Source organism: Perissodus microlepis, chromosome 20 (genome assembly GCF_051167445.1).
Source record: "Perissodus microlepis isolate ML-2025 ecotype Zambia chromosome 20, ASM5116744v1, whole genome shotgun sequence".
NCBI lineage: Eukaryota > Metazoa > Chordata > Actinopteri > Cichliformes > Cichlidae > Perissodus > Perissodus microlepis.
The window spans coordinates 29,962,353-29,977,127 of record NC_140480.1 but is presented as its reverse complement, the minus strand read 5'-3'; the positions used below and the strand labels follow the sequence as shown (position 1 = coordinate 29,977,127).

General features: G+C 38.2%; 1 protein-coding gene across 1 annotated transcript in view; it reads left to right on the top strand.

Moving 5' to 3' along the window:
- The first annotated feature begins 1,128 nt into the window (after positions 1-1,128).
- LOC146364848 (putative N-acetyltransferase camello) overlaps positions 1,129-14,775 on the top strand; it is a 31,593-nt gene continuing 17,946 nt past the window's right edge. The window contains exon 1 of the mRNA XM_084916121.1: positions 1,129-14,741. Within this exon, the coding sequence (XP_084772247.1) occupies positions 14,723-14,741 (19 nt within the window). The 5' untranslated portion in view covers positions 1,129-14,722. The remainder of the gene's footprint in view (positions 14,742-14,775) is intronic.

Here is a 14,775-nt window from a genome sequence, read left to right as displayed (position 1 = left end):
TTTAAAGATCACAGTGACTCAAATAAAATACACCTGAAAATGTGAAGTGGAACAGCTTCAAGCTTAGTATTTTGATTGAAACCATCTGGTAGGCTGCACTGAATCATTTGGCGGATAAATGTTCGAGGACACAAGCTTTAAAATAGGTAAGCACATGGGAGTAATTTTCTGGTGACATTTCAGGCTGAAAAGTGTCCTGTCTGTGTTGTTTTGAGAATCAATAAGTTAATGTCTCTTTTTAAATTCCCTAGGTACCAGTCGCACAGGCCTTGATACAGGTTAGTGACCATCTGGCATTGAGAGGGAAAAATATGTATTCCCGAGGAAGCTGAGATTGGTGACTGGAAGTTTTTGGTAGTCAGTTCAGCCTAGAGAGTGGTCAGTGACTCCCTGGTAACTGCCGGATGCTGGTGTGTATTCAGTGGCTTATTGGTGAGTGTTTCTGGAAGTCTTGGTCACAAAGAGGTATATGTGCACAAAAAACCTCTTTGCACTTGCTTTGTTTGCTGGCAGGCTGCATGTAGCTTCCAGTGTTGGTCGTTACTTGAAAATAGTAATTAGTTACTAATTACTGATTACATCTCCAGGAAAGTAATCCAGTTACTGATTACTTATTTTTGAAACATCATTAGTTACTTTATTACTTAGTTACTTTTTAAAAACGTGATACACAACCTGAATCTGTAATAACGCAATAGAGCTTTCAGCCCAAATCTGTTTTTTCTGCATAATCCATCATATAAAATGTAATCAAATGAAAAAGTTTCTTTTTAAAACTTGTTTTTATTAGTTTTAATCTTTTAACTTTATGCATCAAGCAAAAATGTAATTATATGCAACTGTCTTTGACTTGAAGAAATTTGTTTGACATTTAAACCTATTTTATGCATATTCCAGCATATAAATAAAATAACTTGTTGTGTTTACGCTCACTCTTTAAAATAGATGCAAGTAAAACACAGCAAAAAAGGAATAAAATCAAAGATTCAGCAGCATTAAGTCCTGTTGCTCTTAAGTCTTTAGCAGGGGTGGGGCCGGTGGAGGTTTGCCTGGTGGAATTGGATGTGGTAACCACAGCTGTCATGTCAGGGGGGGGGGGGGGGGGGATCCAGGGGTTTCTCTGTGAATTTCACATTCCCGTGGCAGCGTGCTAGGTGCTTGCTCAGATTTGAAGTTTAATTTTTCGCTGTAGAAAGAAGTTTTCTTTCCACGCAGAGTCTACAGTGGACGGTTTTTGCCACTTTTTACATACACATTTTACATAATTTGCTTAGGGATTAATAAAGTATTCTGATTCTGATTTATGGAATCAAACGCTAAGTAATGTCAGTGCTTCCAAGCTTTAAACGCTGCATGGTCGTACTCTCTCCTACACTCCTTATTATCCATTGTGGATCTACACACATCTGTTGCTACCACAGATGTCGCACACTCGTACGTCATTGTCATGAGACACTCTCAAATAAAATCACGGTTTAGTAGCACAGTAACGCAGTAACTGCTTATGGGAAAGTAACAGTAATCTAATTACTTTTTTGCTATAGTAATCCCTTACTTTAATCATTACTTGAAAAAATAGTAGGATTATAGTAACGTGTTACTTTTAATGCGTTACTCCCCATCTCTGGTGGCTTCCATGGAAAAGACTGACTTGGCAGGAAACAGTTGCAAGCTAAATTCCAAGTGGTAGCAAAACTGTACAATGCAACGTAAACTGGAGGTAAAATTTGGTTGGTAAAGGTAAGATTTGTTGTGTTTAAAATGTATTTGTTGCAGCGGTAAGAGACAGCTTTTACTTTGAAGGCAAATGTTCTCCATTTCTGATTTACATTGCATTTTTTCTTAGTTTCACCACAGCCTGGAAGGTAAAAGGTGTTTGTTTGCAGACAACTTGGCATCTTTCATGTAAATTATTCCAATGATAGCAATCAGAAAGAAAGAAATTTGTGTGTAGCTGTCACGGCTCTGTGTGCGGGCAGGCAGAGATGAGGATCCAAATGCAGGACTCGGAAAACGGAATGCAACTCAAAAACCTCAGCTTTATTGCTGGCAAGAAAACAAAACATGAAGTGAGGACTGAACACTGAGACCAAAAAACACACAGGCATAAACTGATGGTACGACGCGACACCGAGCATGGGAAAACACAGGGCTTAAATACACAGGGTAGTAATGAGGGAATGGGCAACAGAAGGGAGACACAGCTGGGGGAGATCAGGGCTAACGAGACGGGGAGCTACGCTGCACACAGTAACATAAGACAAAGACTTTCACAATAAGACAGGAAACAAGAATTACTAAACCAGATGCAGACATGACACTGAGACAGACTAGACACTGAACAGAAACTGCAACACACATGAGAACCCAAAACCTAAGAACTGATCCCTCACCAAGAATAACAGAAACAGATCTATAATGATAATAATAAACAAAGCACCAGAACATCAGAAAACAATCCATAATGCAAAAATAAACCAAAACATAATAAACTCAAAACACTGGGCCCAACGGACCCAGAACCGTGACAGTAGCGCTCTCTTTTTTTTTTTAGCTAACCCCCAACGACCACTTGCAATACACATCCTTCCTGACAAGGCCTTAGCGTATTATTGCTTGTTAGACAAAGTACATTATATTTTTTTTCTGGACATTAATCTGCTTTGGATAATTTTGTAAGGAAGTAACTTTTGCTTCTTATTTTTTCTGCTTTTTTGTACAACACTTGCCACGTTTGATTAATGCCCAGTTCATCAGTTGCCCTAATCTTAGCTGTCCTTGCTTCCACTCACTATTGAGGAGAAGGCAGGTCTGATAGTGTGGTCACATCAAACCTGCCTTAAGATGTGTAGTTTATATTTTTCTGTATTTTTTTTGTTTGTTTGTTTTTTTAATCTGCAAATAAAATTCAAGAAGCAAAACAAAGTTACTTTCAGGTTCAATCTTAATTGTGTATCTCTACATGAAAATAATGATGACCAGTAACCTGAATGTTTCAAACCATCTGACAGCAAGATACAGCAGTTTCTTATGCATCTGTCCTATTAATTATAATTCCACTGTGAGGAAGAGATATGGTGTTGAAATTGGCTGGGCCAGAGGTCAGATGGAGACTCTTTACTGTACAGTGGTGTTTAGTAGCTGGATGCTAGGGTGATAATGACTTATTTAGGTTTGTTTACTTACTAAAATATTGCCTTGTTACTGGAACCTTATCCAAAGAGCAGTGATTAACAATATTCTCAAAAATACAGTAAATTGATAGAGTAAATTGCTTTTTTGTTCATCCTTTCAATCTCAGAGTTCAATTTGCATTCTTAAATAGTGCTTTCACCTTGTCAAAAGACAAAAGAGCAGTGCTTTTACGCATAGTGCATTATGGGATCTGCATTTGTAATATGCTATATCAGATAAAATGATTTGATGCATAGAAACATTTTACACTTGAATGCTCTCTACATCTAACCCAATTTTGGGATACGGTTAGGCAGAGTCCATTAAAAAATCCTCTCAGTCAAAGAGGAGGCTGTTTACTTTTAAATGAACACTGAGCACTACCAGGTAATGGAAAAATAAATAAATGAAAACGCCAATAACAGACACTACTTCTATGTTGGTACAGCTATGTAAAATTAAGATCTACAATAAAGCGGGGATTCCATCAGATTGTCGTGCATTAACATTAGCAATAGAGAACAAATTAAAATGACAACTTTTATATAAGAAAAAATGAATAACACTGACATCGAAATTGATTCATTTTCCGTTCGGTTAATTTTTATTTATATAACATCATTTCCCAACAACAGTCACCTGAATTCACTTTATGTTGTAGCATAAAAAAACCCCTATAATATTAACGCACAAACTGAAAATGCAGTGATTCAGTCTGCCTCCATGAGCAAGCACTTGATGAGAAACAGGAAAAAGGCTTCTGTGAAGTCAGACAGTCATATGACGAAGATTGGGAGTGGAGGGGCGAACAGGAAGAAACCTTTTATACATATTGAATATATTTTTGCCTTTCTCATGTGTAACAAAACAGAAGATCTGGTCTGCCATGTCTGCATCGCATTGCTGCGGGTTCTCAGGTATGCTGCTGCAGTCCAAAGAAAAGGAACAGGCCTCTATGCAGTCCATTGAAAAACTAATTACACCCAGTGGTTATGGTTCAGGCAACATAGTGGATCGGACTTGTGCCTCACTGCAAGAAGGTCCTGAGTTCGACATCACCACCTGAACGGGGCTTTTCTGTGTGGAGTTTGCATGTTCTACCCGTGTTTGTGTGGGTTCTCTCCGGGTACTCCGGCTTCCTCCCACAGTTCAAAGCCATGCATTTAGTGGGGTTAGGTTAATTAGTGATTCTAAATTGCCCATAGATGTGAATGTGAGTGTGAATGGGTGTCTGTCTCTGTATGTTAGCCTGTGATGACTGACAACCTGTCCAGGGTGTGCCCTGCCTCTCGTCCTGTGGCAGCTGGAAGAGGCTCCAGCCGTCCTGCAACCCTGATGTGGATAAACGAAAGAGCATGGATGGATGGTTATGGTTCATGCACTTATGGGGTCACCCTTATGTTCAAATATGGTGTTCACTGTGGACAAACTGTGAATCCTTGTATCCCCTCGGCTTGCTGCATATACATTTGGATTTTTGCACGTGGACGAGAGGGTTGCTTTATTGTACCTTCTGGCTGGGGATCGATTTCTCACTGTTGTTTGTGCTTATGCTCCAAACAACAGCTTAGAGACCCCAGCATATTTGAAGCTGCTGGAAGCTGTTCCACCTGCTCCATCACCCAATGGGAGAGTTCAATGCTCATGTAGGCAATAGCAGTGAGTCTTGGAGAGGCGTGATTGGGATGTATGGCCTGCCTGATCAGAACCTGAGTGATGTTCTGTTATTGAACTTCTGGCTGCAACTTACCTAATGCAGTTTTGGAGCAGTAAAAGTGTTCTTAGTTTTGCTTAAATAAATGAATCTAGCGGGAGGCACGCTTTATCCCCAATAGCTAGCAAGTAAATATGTGGGACAATTACTGACATCAGCTGTTATTCAGATATAAGCTGATATTCTCGGCAGGCTAGTGGGACCAGTAAGTGCAGACCAGGAACATGTAGCTCTACCAGAGCTAGAGATATCTGCAAAAAGAACAGGTATATACAGAGAGAAGGGGGGACATGGCACAGACTACAGTAGAGAAAAGTTACAAGGTTAATGTATTAGTAGCATATAAATGAATGATGAGTTAAAGAGAAGCGAGTGAAGGAGAGGTGCTGGGAGGTCCCCCGGCAGCTTGGGCCAATATCAGAATATTAAAGGATGGTTCAGGGTCACCTGATTCTGGCAGTAAAAGTTATCAAAAAGGAAATTTTAAGCCCAGTCTTAAAAGCAGAGAGGATATCAGTCTCCTGAACCTAAACTGAGAACCGGTTTTACAGGAGAGTAGCCTAACACTTGTAGACTGTGCCTTCAAATGTACTTCTAAAAGCTCCAGGAACCACAAGTAAGCTTGCCATCTGTAAACGAAGTGCACTAATTGGATAATATATTAATGTGAAGTCTTTAGGGTATGCTGAAGCTTGTTCATTCAGGACTTTGTGAGGAGAATGATATTGAATTCTATTCTGGATCTTAAAGAGATTCAGTGAATAGAAGCTAGTGTGGCAGAAATGTGATCTCTCTTTCTAATTTCCTTTAGTGCTCACCCTGGAGCATTTCCTAATAATGAGGTATTACAGTAGTCCAGTCTAGAAATAACTAATGCTTGGAATAGTTTTTCAGCATCACTTTGAGGCAGGATGTTCCTAATTTAGACAATATTGAGCCAATGAAGGACGGTGGCCCTCAAGATTTTCTATAATTTGCTTAATATGCACGTTAAAGGACAGCTGTTCTGGAGGCCAAGGTAATGTCGTCTTGACTATCTATCTGGTAGGACACCTGGCTTTCTAAATGTAATAGGGCGAAAATATAATAACTTTAATTGCGTCTGAATTTAGAAGCAGAAAATTACAGGTCGCTCGGGCCTTTATGGCTTTAAGACATGCTTATCATTTAACTAATTGATTTGCGTCCCCTGCCTTCGTAGATAAATACAGGTCCAGTGCTTTCTAATCATTTTGCCAGAGGGATTGATGGTCAACAATTTCACAAAAGTTAACTGTGGTTTCTTTGAACAGGTTTATTGCCCCTCCTCAAAAAAGAAATACAAAAAGGGTGCAATAAATCTTTTCTTTTGCCTTCAACATTTTTTATTTTAAGGGTTTTTAAGTAATCCTGTACTTATAATCTTAGTATCAGCAAGGCCATGCACACATCATGCACACCAAAACATTAAAACCTCTGACGGGTAAACCAGTACTGATCATCTTGTCGCAGTATAGAGCTCTTTTGGGAAGCTTTGGTTCCTTTTGAATTTATCTTTATGGTATTGGAAGTTGTGCAGGAATAAATCAGGACACAGAGGCCATAAAAGATCCCCTGCAACCATTTTTTAAGTGGCATGAGTGAGACGGAAACAAAATCTGACTAAGTGTACTTTACATGTGTATTATGGCTAATCAGTGTAAAATTATCAGAGACTTTAAATGAGGGGGAAAAACTACTTCTCTAATCTTATTCTGATTCATTTTGTCCTCAGTGTGCTGCCTTTTCTTTTATCAGACTTACCTTAAGTCGCTTCTCTTCAAAATGTACCCTGTCTGAGACAAATCAGTTGGTTAATATACCCCACAATTATGCAGGGACTTGTATTCTTTTGAACCATGTCCCCAAGTCAGTAATTAACCTTAAACAATATCGGCTTCTTTTAATGGAAAACAACAAGCCAATGGTTATTCACAGCTTTATCTCGCTGCAAAATCCCTCTATAATCCCCCAACATCTCCTGGCATATTTGTGGCTAGGTGGAGGTGGGCAGCTTTTTAAGTGTGATAGATGGAGTTTAGTTTCAGGCTGCTGCTGCTGCTTCCTTCTCTGACCCAGCCATCCCCAGAGAGCCTTGGATGAGCCTGAGCCACAATATAGCTCTGCTGAAAAGCTTTTTGCTGTTGTTCAATCTGTATTCAGAAGAAGAGCAAGCAAGCCACTCTTACCTGATTTTTTATTTATTTTTTGGCTGAATCACTGACTTTGTATAGCCTTTTCATTTGTATTTAGATTAACATGACAATAATTTGAACAAAGAAGGTGCAGACATCCAATTTTACTGGTTTATCTAAAACAGTCCTTGTTAACCAGGGAAATAAAGGTCACTGACAATGAAGGAGGTGTGTTTAAAATCAGTTTATATTAAATAATCACATTTTTAAGGGCATAATACCTGCATAGGACTCCACCTATAGATGGCACGATCAAAAACCCCTTGCCCCCCTAGACTACATCCTGATTCGATAAGTTGTGAGTATAGAGACAAAGAAATATATATAATTGGTAGGAGTGTGAAATTTCAAGATGCTGAGACAGCAGAGAATCAAATCGAGGAGAAGCTGGAAATATTATGAAAAGCACCAGAAGCAGGTTTGGGCCACTGGAATGTGCAGTGGTTTTTCCAGAGGAGTCGGCTCATCAAGCTTCAAGAGCAACCCATCTGTGTAAAGAAATCTAAAAGTAAACTCTATAGCTGCAAAATATTCTGACTAAAAATGGTTTCATGCACGACTAAAGGGTAGAAATACATTGCTTTAAACCCCATCAGAGGAAACTGAGGCATACATCAGAAATTTGTGCACTATGACAGCGGTCACCAACCTGTTTTGCGCCACGGACCGGCCTTTCAGGTAGTGCGGATAAATACAACAAAATAAAATGATACGACCAAGACAAAAACTGTGGTATTTTGTAAATATAATAATAAATGCGAATTCACTGTGTAATTGTGTAACTTTATTAGCAGCGACCTCCAGAAATGTTCCAACAACAATGAGAGTAACATCCTCCTCTCTCCCCCTTAATACTCTCTGGTCACCATGGTAACGCGTAAACACTTCTTTCACAATAAGACGGCCAACTACAACGCAGGTAAAGACCCGGGGAAACCGAGTTAACGATAAAAACCCTGAAAACCATAAATTTCACACCCGAGCTTCGACTCCAAGCGACTCGGGGGTTGGGGACCGCTGTACTATGACATTTCAAAGTCTCTGGATGACTCTAATAAAGAGATAAAGAAACATTAAATGTGGGGTAGAGAACGCTTTAATCTAATATTTAATGCCGGATGAGTCACACCATTTTCATGATCCAGTCGGTGACATAGATGACCCTTCAGACCAACCTTCTATGTAGTAGATAGAGCCAAACCTTTAGAGAAAAACGTCAGCCATGGCAGAAGAGTCGCTTTGTTACTGCGAGGTCGAGGGTTTAATTAGTCACACATTTATAAATTACAAAGAATTAATTAATTATTAATCAAAATTCACTGATGATAAACTGACTAACTGCTTCATCTATAAAGTACTTTGGCATTGCTGCATTGCTCTTGCACTGAAAACAGTTACATTAATAAAGTAAATGTATTTATTTTTTTCCTTTTCCTTTTAATACATTAACTGCTCTGAGGTGAGGAAACGGTTATTTTTTTAGTTATTCTGTAGCAGAAAACAGACCTTGAACTGGAAGCAGAAACCACATACCAGTGGATATTACATTTGTGTAATATAACTTAGATCTGCCAGTCTGTTGCATCATAGAAAATTTGATTTGATTGACATGTTTTTTAGTTCTTTACAAAAATGCGTTTTAATCTACAAAGCATATAAAACAGGGAGTTGTTGTCGAGGATGTGTCAATACAGACAGGAATCAAAACTGTTGCTTCTGGAAAGTTCTTAGGCCGATCCATGCTAAGATGTACATCCTAACAAGGTTCTGGTGTTCCCTGTTGACAGCAAAATATCTAGAATAATCTGGATCACGACATGCAATATAATGGCTGAAGGAATGCCAGTTTGTTTGGCTTGGCCTCCATTTATACTCACAGTGTTATTGCTGTGAAATGGTGTCAAATGCTTTATCTTAACTGCAAGACCCCATGGTTGCAGTGTAGCTAAAGTGGTGTTTTGGCATGGTACGTAAATACACTGAACTCAGCTTTCACAGCCACCACAAATAATTAACAAAATATAATTATAAAATAATAATTAATTATACTGAACTGATACTGTTTTGGTTCCTAAAGTGTTTTACTCTATTATCATGTTTTTTTTAATGCGCGCACTTAAGATTTTCTAGATATCTTTAGATAACATGTACTCACATTTTGCAGCCAAATTCTTGGTGAATTGAGCAACTCAGGGGATAGCATGAAAAACTTGGGTTTATTGAGCAAATTGTCATCTTATTATTATTCTTGGCAACACGTCAGAAAAGAAACACGAGTCCCATCAAAAATATCCCAAAATTTAAAAAGACGTGTGCAGCAATAACCTTTCCTAAAGATCCACCCTGAGGCCAAAAAATAAATACAAATAAAACTTTGATGTCACCCAGAGGATAAATCTTTTTGATTTAAGTAGCAGTACAATGTGGCCTTTTTTCTGTCACAACCCCCAAACTTTTTTCTTTTTTTTTCCTTTTTTGCCTCATGGATGGCTCAGAATAACAACATGTACCTCTGTTGTTGAGCCCTCTGACTGTCTGTTGTATAACGCAAATATCCCCTCATGGGGCTGTTATGGTTATTACTAACTTTTAGACTATTCCGGTATAAAATCTTCAGTGCTGCAAATAAAACCCTAAAAACATCCGTGAGCCTCGGATGGAAGCTTGGTCGTCTCCAGTACTGATCATCCTTCATCCGCGCTTTGTTTACAACTAACCCCATCTTCCCTCTGCGATACAATATGTTTATAGACAGCTTTCCTTTATTCTTCAGTAGAATTTAAAATATAAGAAACTGTAGCAACAGGGAGTTATGTATGACTAAAATCCTATTATTTCCACTATGAAAATTACCTGGGATTCTCACTTTGAGGTGAGACAATCGCTTTTGTCTGCGTACAGTTGGTGAAGTGTCACAGCAGTTACTAAGAACGAAGCATGACTTGGATTGTGATGAAGTAAGATTATAAAGTAAGATTTGATGGAAGGCAGCCTTCCACCCCTCTTGGGGCTGTTGTGATTCCAGACTTTCATTATGCTTTCTTATCTCTCATAATCTAAAAGGGTTGTCCAAGACAACCAAAGCGTGCACCCTGTTTTCTTTGTACAATTATACTGCAATGTGTGATTAAAAAAAACAAAATGAAAAGTTGCAGATTCGCATTCAGACATTGTGTTCTTTTTTGTGCAGTTACTATTGGGCGTCTCCTGTTATTCACACATAAATTGAAACAAATATTGGTATTACTTTGATTTTCTTTGAAGATTAAAGTTGTTATCTTGAGCTAATCAAGTAGATCAGCAGTGACAGAAAACATGATTCTATGGCATTAAAGTGTAGTAGGTTAGCATTTTCAGAACTACCCTTACTCAGGTTTTTTCAGTTAGAGGAGATCAGTGCCTGCCTACCATGCCCACCAGTTAATTTTACAAGGCTGTTTGAGCCAAAATACTCAAATGGATGTTGTTCAGTTGGTCTAGCCCCTCAGTTTGGTCTCAGTTGCCTCCAAAGCCTGAAATATGGGACTGCAGTTAAACACTCTCTTTCAACCCTTGTGAGGATTTAGTGTTATTCATGGTGTAGTCATTTGTATTTCTAGTTCTCTCAGTTATTTTCTGGTTATATTTGTAGTCTCTAGTCTTTAGGTTTTGTTTCTGTGCCTCTCCTGTGTCACATCTAGTCACCCTTGTCTCTATGTTTGTGCATCTCCTGTGTCCTGACTGTGTTGTCTTTCTGTCTCCCTAGTCAGTTATATTCTCATGTCTGTTCTTCCCCAGTCCCAATCTGTCTGACAGTGTGTTTCTTGTGTTTCCTGTTTTATTTTGATAGTCCCTTGTCCTGTGTTTATTGTATTCTGTTTTGCTTCCTCTCTGTCTATTCGGTTAGATCTGTTCCAGCAATGTTTCGCTTTTTTCTTTGTGTATTTAGTCCTCTGTCTTCCTCAGCGTGTTGTTGTGTCGTCCTCCTTATAATTCCAAGTTCTATGTTCCAGTTTCCTAGTTTTAGTTCCTTGTTTATAGTTTTTGGCTTAGTTTTCTTGTATTTAGTTTTCAGTCTATTCAGTTTAGCATTAAACCAGAGGCTTGTGCTAACCTAACCAAAATATTATTCCCTTATCCAAAAACTAATTATGTGATGGGTCACTAATGCCTACTAAATGAAGCATTAGTGATCCATCAAGATCTAAAATTCATAGGTCTGTTTGAACTATAAGTGGATCTTGCTTTGCAAGATCAAAAACAAACACTGCTTAAGTGGTGCTTAGGGGCTATGGCAGTTTTAGGTGATAGAAATTCGGTAATGGTAACTGTAAACTTATCTGAAAATGCAATGCATGGCTTGAGATGGATGGAAAATTGACAGACGTTTTCTGCAGCTCTGTTAAGTTGCTGTCTTTTTCCATCTCAGGGCTTTTTTTGCTAATAACATCAATAAAAACTTTACGAATTTATGCCTTTATAGCCACAAAGTAAATATAGGTCAGTTAGCCAGCTAGCTTATCTTAGCACAAAGCGCAGAAGAAAGCAGCTAGCAGTTGCCTGCATGTACTTCTGAAACTCATTACATAATGGTAAATACGCTAATTTAAATGTGGATGTTATTCCTTTCTTACAGTCACATGACATGTTGCCCGCTGTTCTCAACGCATGTTATTTTAATGCTGCCTTTGAGCAAAAAGCCTAAAGATAAAAAATACACTGTCTACCACCACCATCTACCATTATAGCAAGGCTAAATGGAAATCTCTGGAGAGTGTTAGCTCAGTGTATATGTACTTTTGTGTCACAGGAGATGACAAGCAAAGTTAAATTCAGAACTGTTGGAGACGCAGTGTGTTGAAAATAACTTTTTCTTGGGTGTTTTCAAATGATGGCGACTGGATAGGAAGAGAAAATCTCAGTAATATAATGGGTTAATGTCTTAATGTCATACTTCTATGACAAGCATACGAAACAGGCTCATTAGTTTACAGTCTCCATTATAAATGGACCATGTAGTTAGTCTAGAGTGATTAGTTTCCAGGGCAACTTCAATAGTTTTTTTTTTTAACTTGCAACTTTTTGTTTCAAGACAATGTGCAATCAATTCTGAAGCACTCTTAACTAATTCTATCAAGTGAGATTAATATTACCTGTGATGATGAGGTGTTATGTACTGAAAGCAATTCGTGACACTTCATGAACAAGTGTGACTTGATGAATGCTACAACATATTCTTATTAATTCAAATAATGGTTTTAACTTTCGTGTTTAGAAATAAGATGCTCAGCTATAGTTTATTCAACTTTAACGTGAACGGTGGTGACTCCAAGAGCATAATCGGCCTTTTCAGACATGTAATGTATAATGCTGTTCACCTTAGGTACTTTTGTCAATACACAGTGATTTTTACAGTTAGGTTGTCCTTCTTCACACATCATTTGCTGACCCTGATCTACACTATTACGGAATGCTACTCTTTCCCAAGAAAAGAGCATTTACTTTTCAGGTTTTCAGTATGAATCAGCACGTAGGAGTAGAAGCTTGTCTTCAAGGTCATCACACAGGTGAATTTACTACACTGACTCAATCTGTAGCTTTTACCCCCAACTGGTGACCAAGAGCTGTTGTCAGCTGCTTTTCTGAAGAGTTTATACACCACAACTGTGTGTTGTCTTTTTAAGATATTTGTCCACACATCATTCTGTTAGAATCCATATGTAGCCTTTGATGGCAAACATTTCATCTTATTCATGTTTTTTGATTGCGATTATGTTCGCCAGAAAATCACCAAAAGTCAGGATAAACCAAGTGACATTTTGAGGATAGCATAAAAAGTCATATTTGTTGAGTAAAGACATATAAAAATAAAAAGTTTGTGCTTGCGTGGGTTCTGTCTGCGTAACTACTCCTTCCTCCCATGTGTTAGGTTATCTGGTAAGTCTAAATTAGCCTTTGTTGTGAATGTGGGATATTTTTGATTTTTTTAGCCTCCCCACAACTTTGAACTGAACAAATGAACGAAGGTGGATGGAAGGAAAAATGACCTTTTTAGGACTGTGCCGTAAACATCTTTTAATTTCATTACAAATGTGCCTTTGAAAGATGATGTGATTTCAGAGTATGTTGCTTTAGTGCAAAAAAAGTATCTTTGAGCATTAATGCCAGACAAAACTGAACTTCATAGTCAGTGAATGTGAACCTTTTAAATTAAATTGTTTCCATTCCATTTATAACATCAACGCAAACCAGCAAGCTGGTAAGTATGTTGCCATCTATTGTTGAGTAGCAGAAGTTATTTTGCAGATTTGAATTACTTTGTTAAGATTCATTCAGTGCCAGGACTGGGCTTGTATAACTTTTCAATTGCACTTCAGTACATTTGTATGTCAGTATTCAGTCTGGATTATCATTCAGGTTAACCGTCCTTGTTGGATGGATCATCATTATGGATGTACAGAGGGGTATTTATTTTCTCACCATCACACAAAGAATAAGAACTAACCCTACATGCGATGAATACCGAACAACTAGGTGATAACTTAAAAACTGTAACTGTAAAAGGTTCATTAGGTAAGCTTAATATTTAACCTATCGTTGCATTACATCAGTCTCAGGACTGTCAATTCAATGTGTCTACATAGGCCACATAACCAAAGATCATGACTTTAAAGGTTTTAATTATTGCGTAAATTTGGCGTGGTTTATGCAACTAACTGTATATGCAGATGAGAGTTAAGGACTTTGTGATACAGGCCTCTGAATGTAAACAGAAGAAAAAATACATGCTTACCGAACGTGATTACAGGAGTGGAGGAGGTTTCACTTCTGCATTCAGAATTCACTCTGCGGATGTGAAATGGTTTCAGAAAGTTCCACAGTTGCTTGACCTTCCAGGGCTCACAGATTCATGAGGCAGTGCTATTGATTTAAACAGGTGTAAAGGCCTTTCTCCTGCTGAGGAAATTTAATCATGTCAGAGGGCCACCGGGTTATTGCACAAGACACTGTCACCAGTGCTATAGGACACTTTTATGTCAGGGGCCTAGACAATATTAATTTTACTTTCACCTTATATTGTGCGGAAGAAGCGGTCTGGAGATCCAAAGCAGATTCCCGAGAGAAAACCACCAAAACTGAAGCACCCAAAAAAGAGATTAATAAGAACATTTTATTCTTGGAAGTATCTTTGAAGTTTTCGAATGGGTCCCGAATTCACATTCTGATCATTTTTCTGATTTAATATGTTCAGGATCTGTGCTCATCCTCCCTGAGAAATCCAGTGATGGAGTTCTTTACTCTGTTGACTAAGCCCAATTAAGTTAAAAAAAATTAAATAACCAAAACAATCCTGTGTTTAATTTCAATTAACTTAAAGCACGCTTCCACAGAATCTAAATCAAAGTGTAAAATTTCTTATATAAACCTCAATGTTTTATACAAACAGTAGCAGTTATACTTCAAAGTCATTTCAGGTCTACACTGTGTGTGTGTGTGGTGTGAACTCATAGGTGAGCATGCTCAGACTAATTTCAGTCCCTTTTGTGAATGGCTGATTATCACAATCTGTAGATTAAGTCTGGGGCAGCTTTAAGTCTGTCAGAGTGAGAAAAAGACCGAAAGACGAGGGGAAGGCGTCAGCATGGCCCAGAAAAACAATTGTAAGTTAAACTTCTGATTATTTTCATCTTTTAT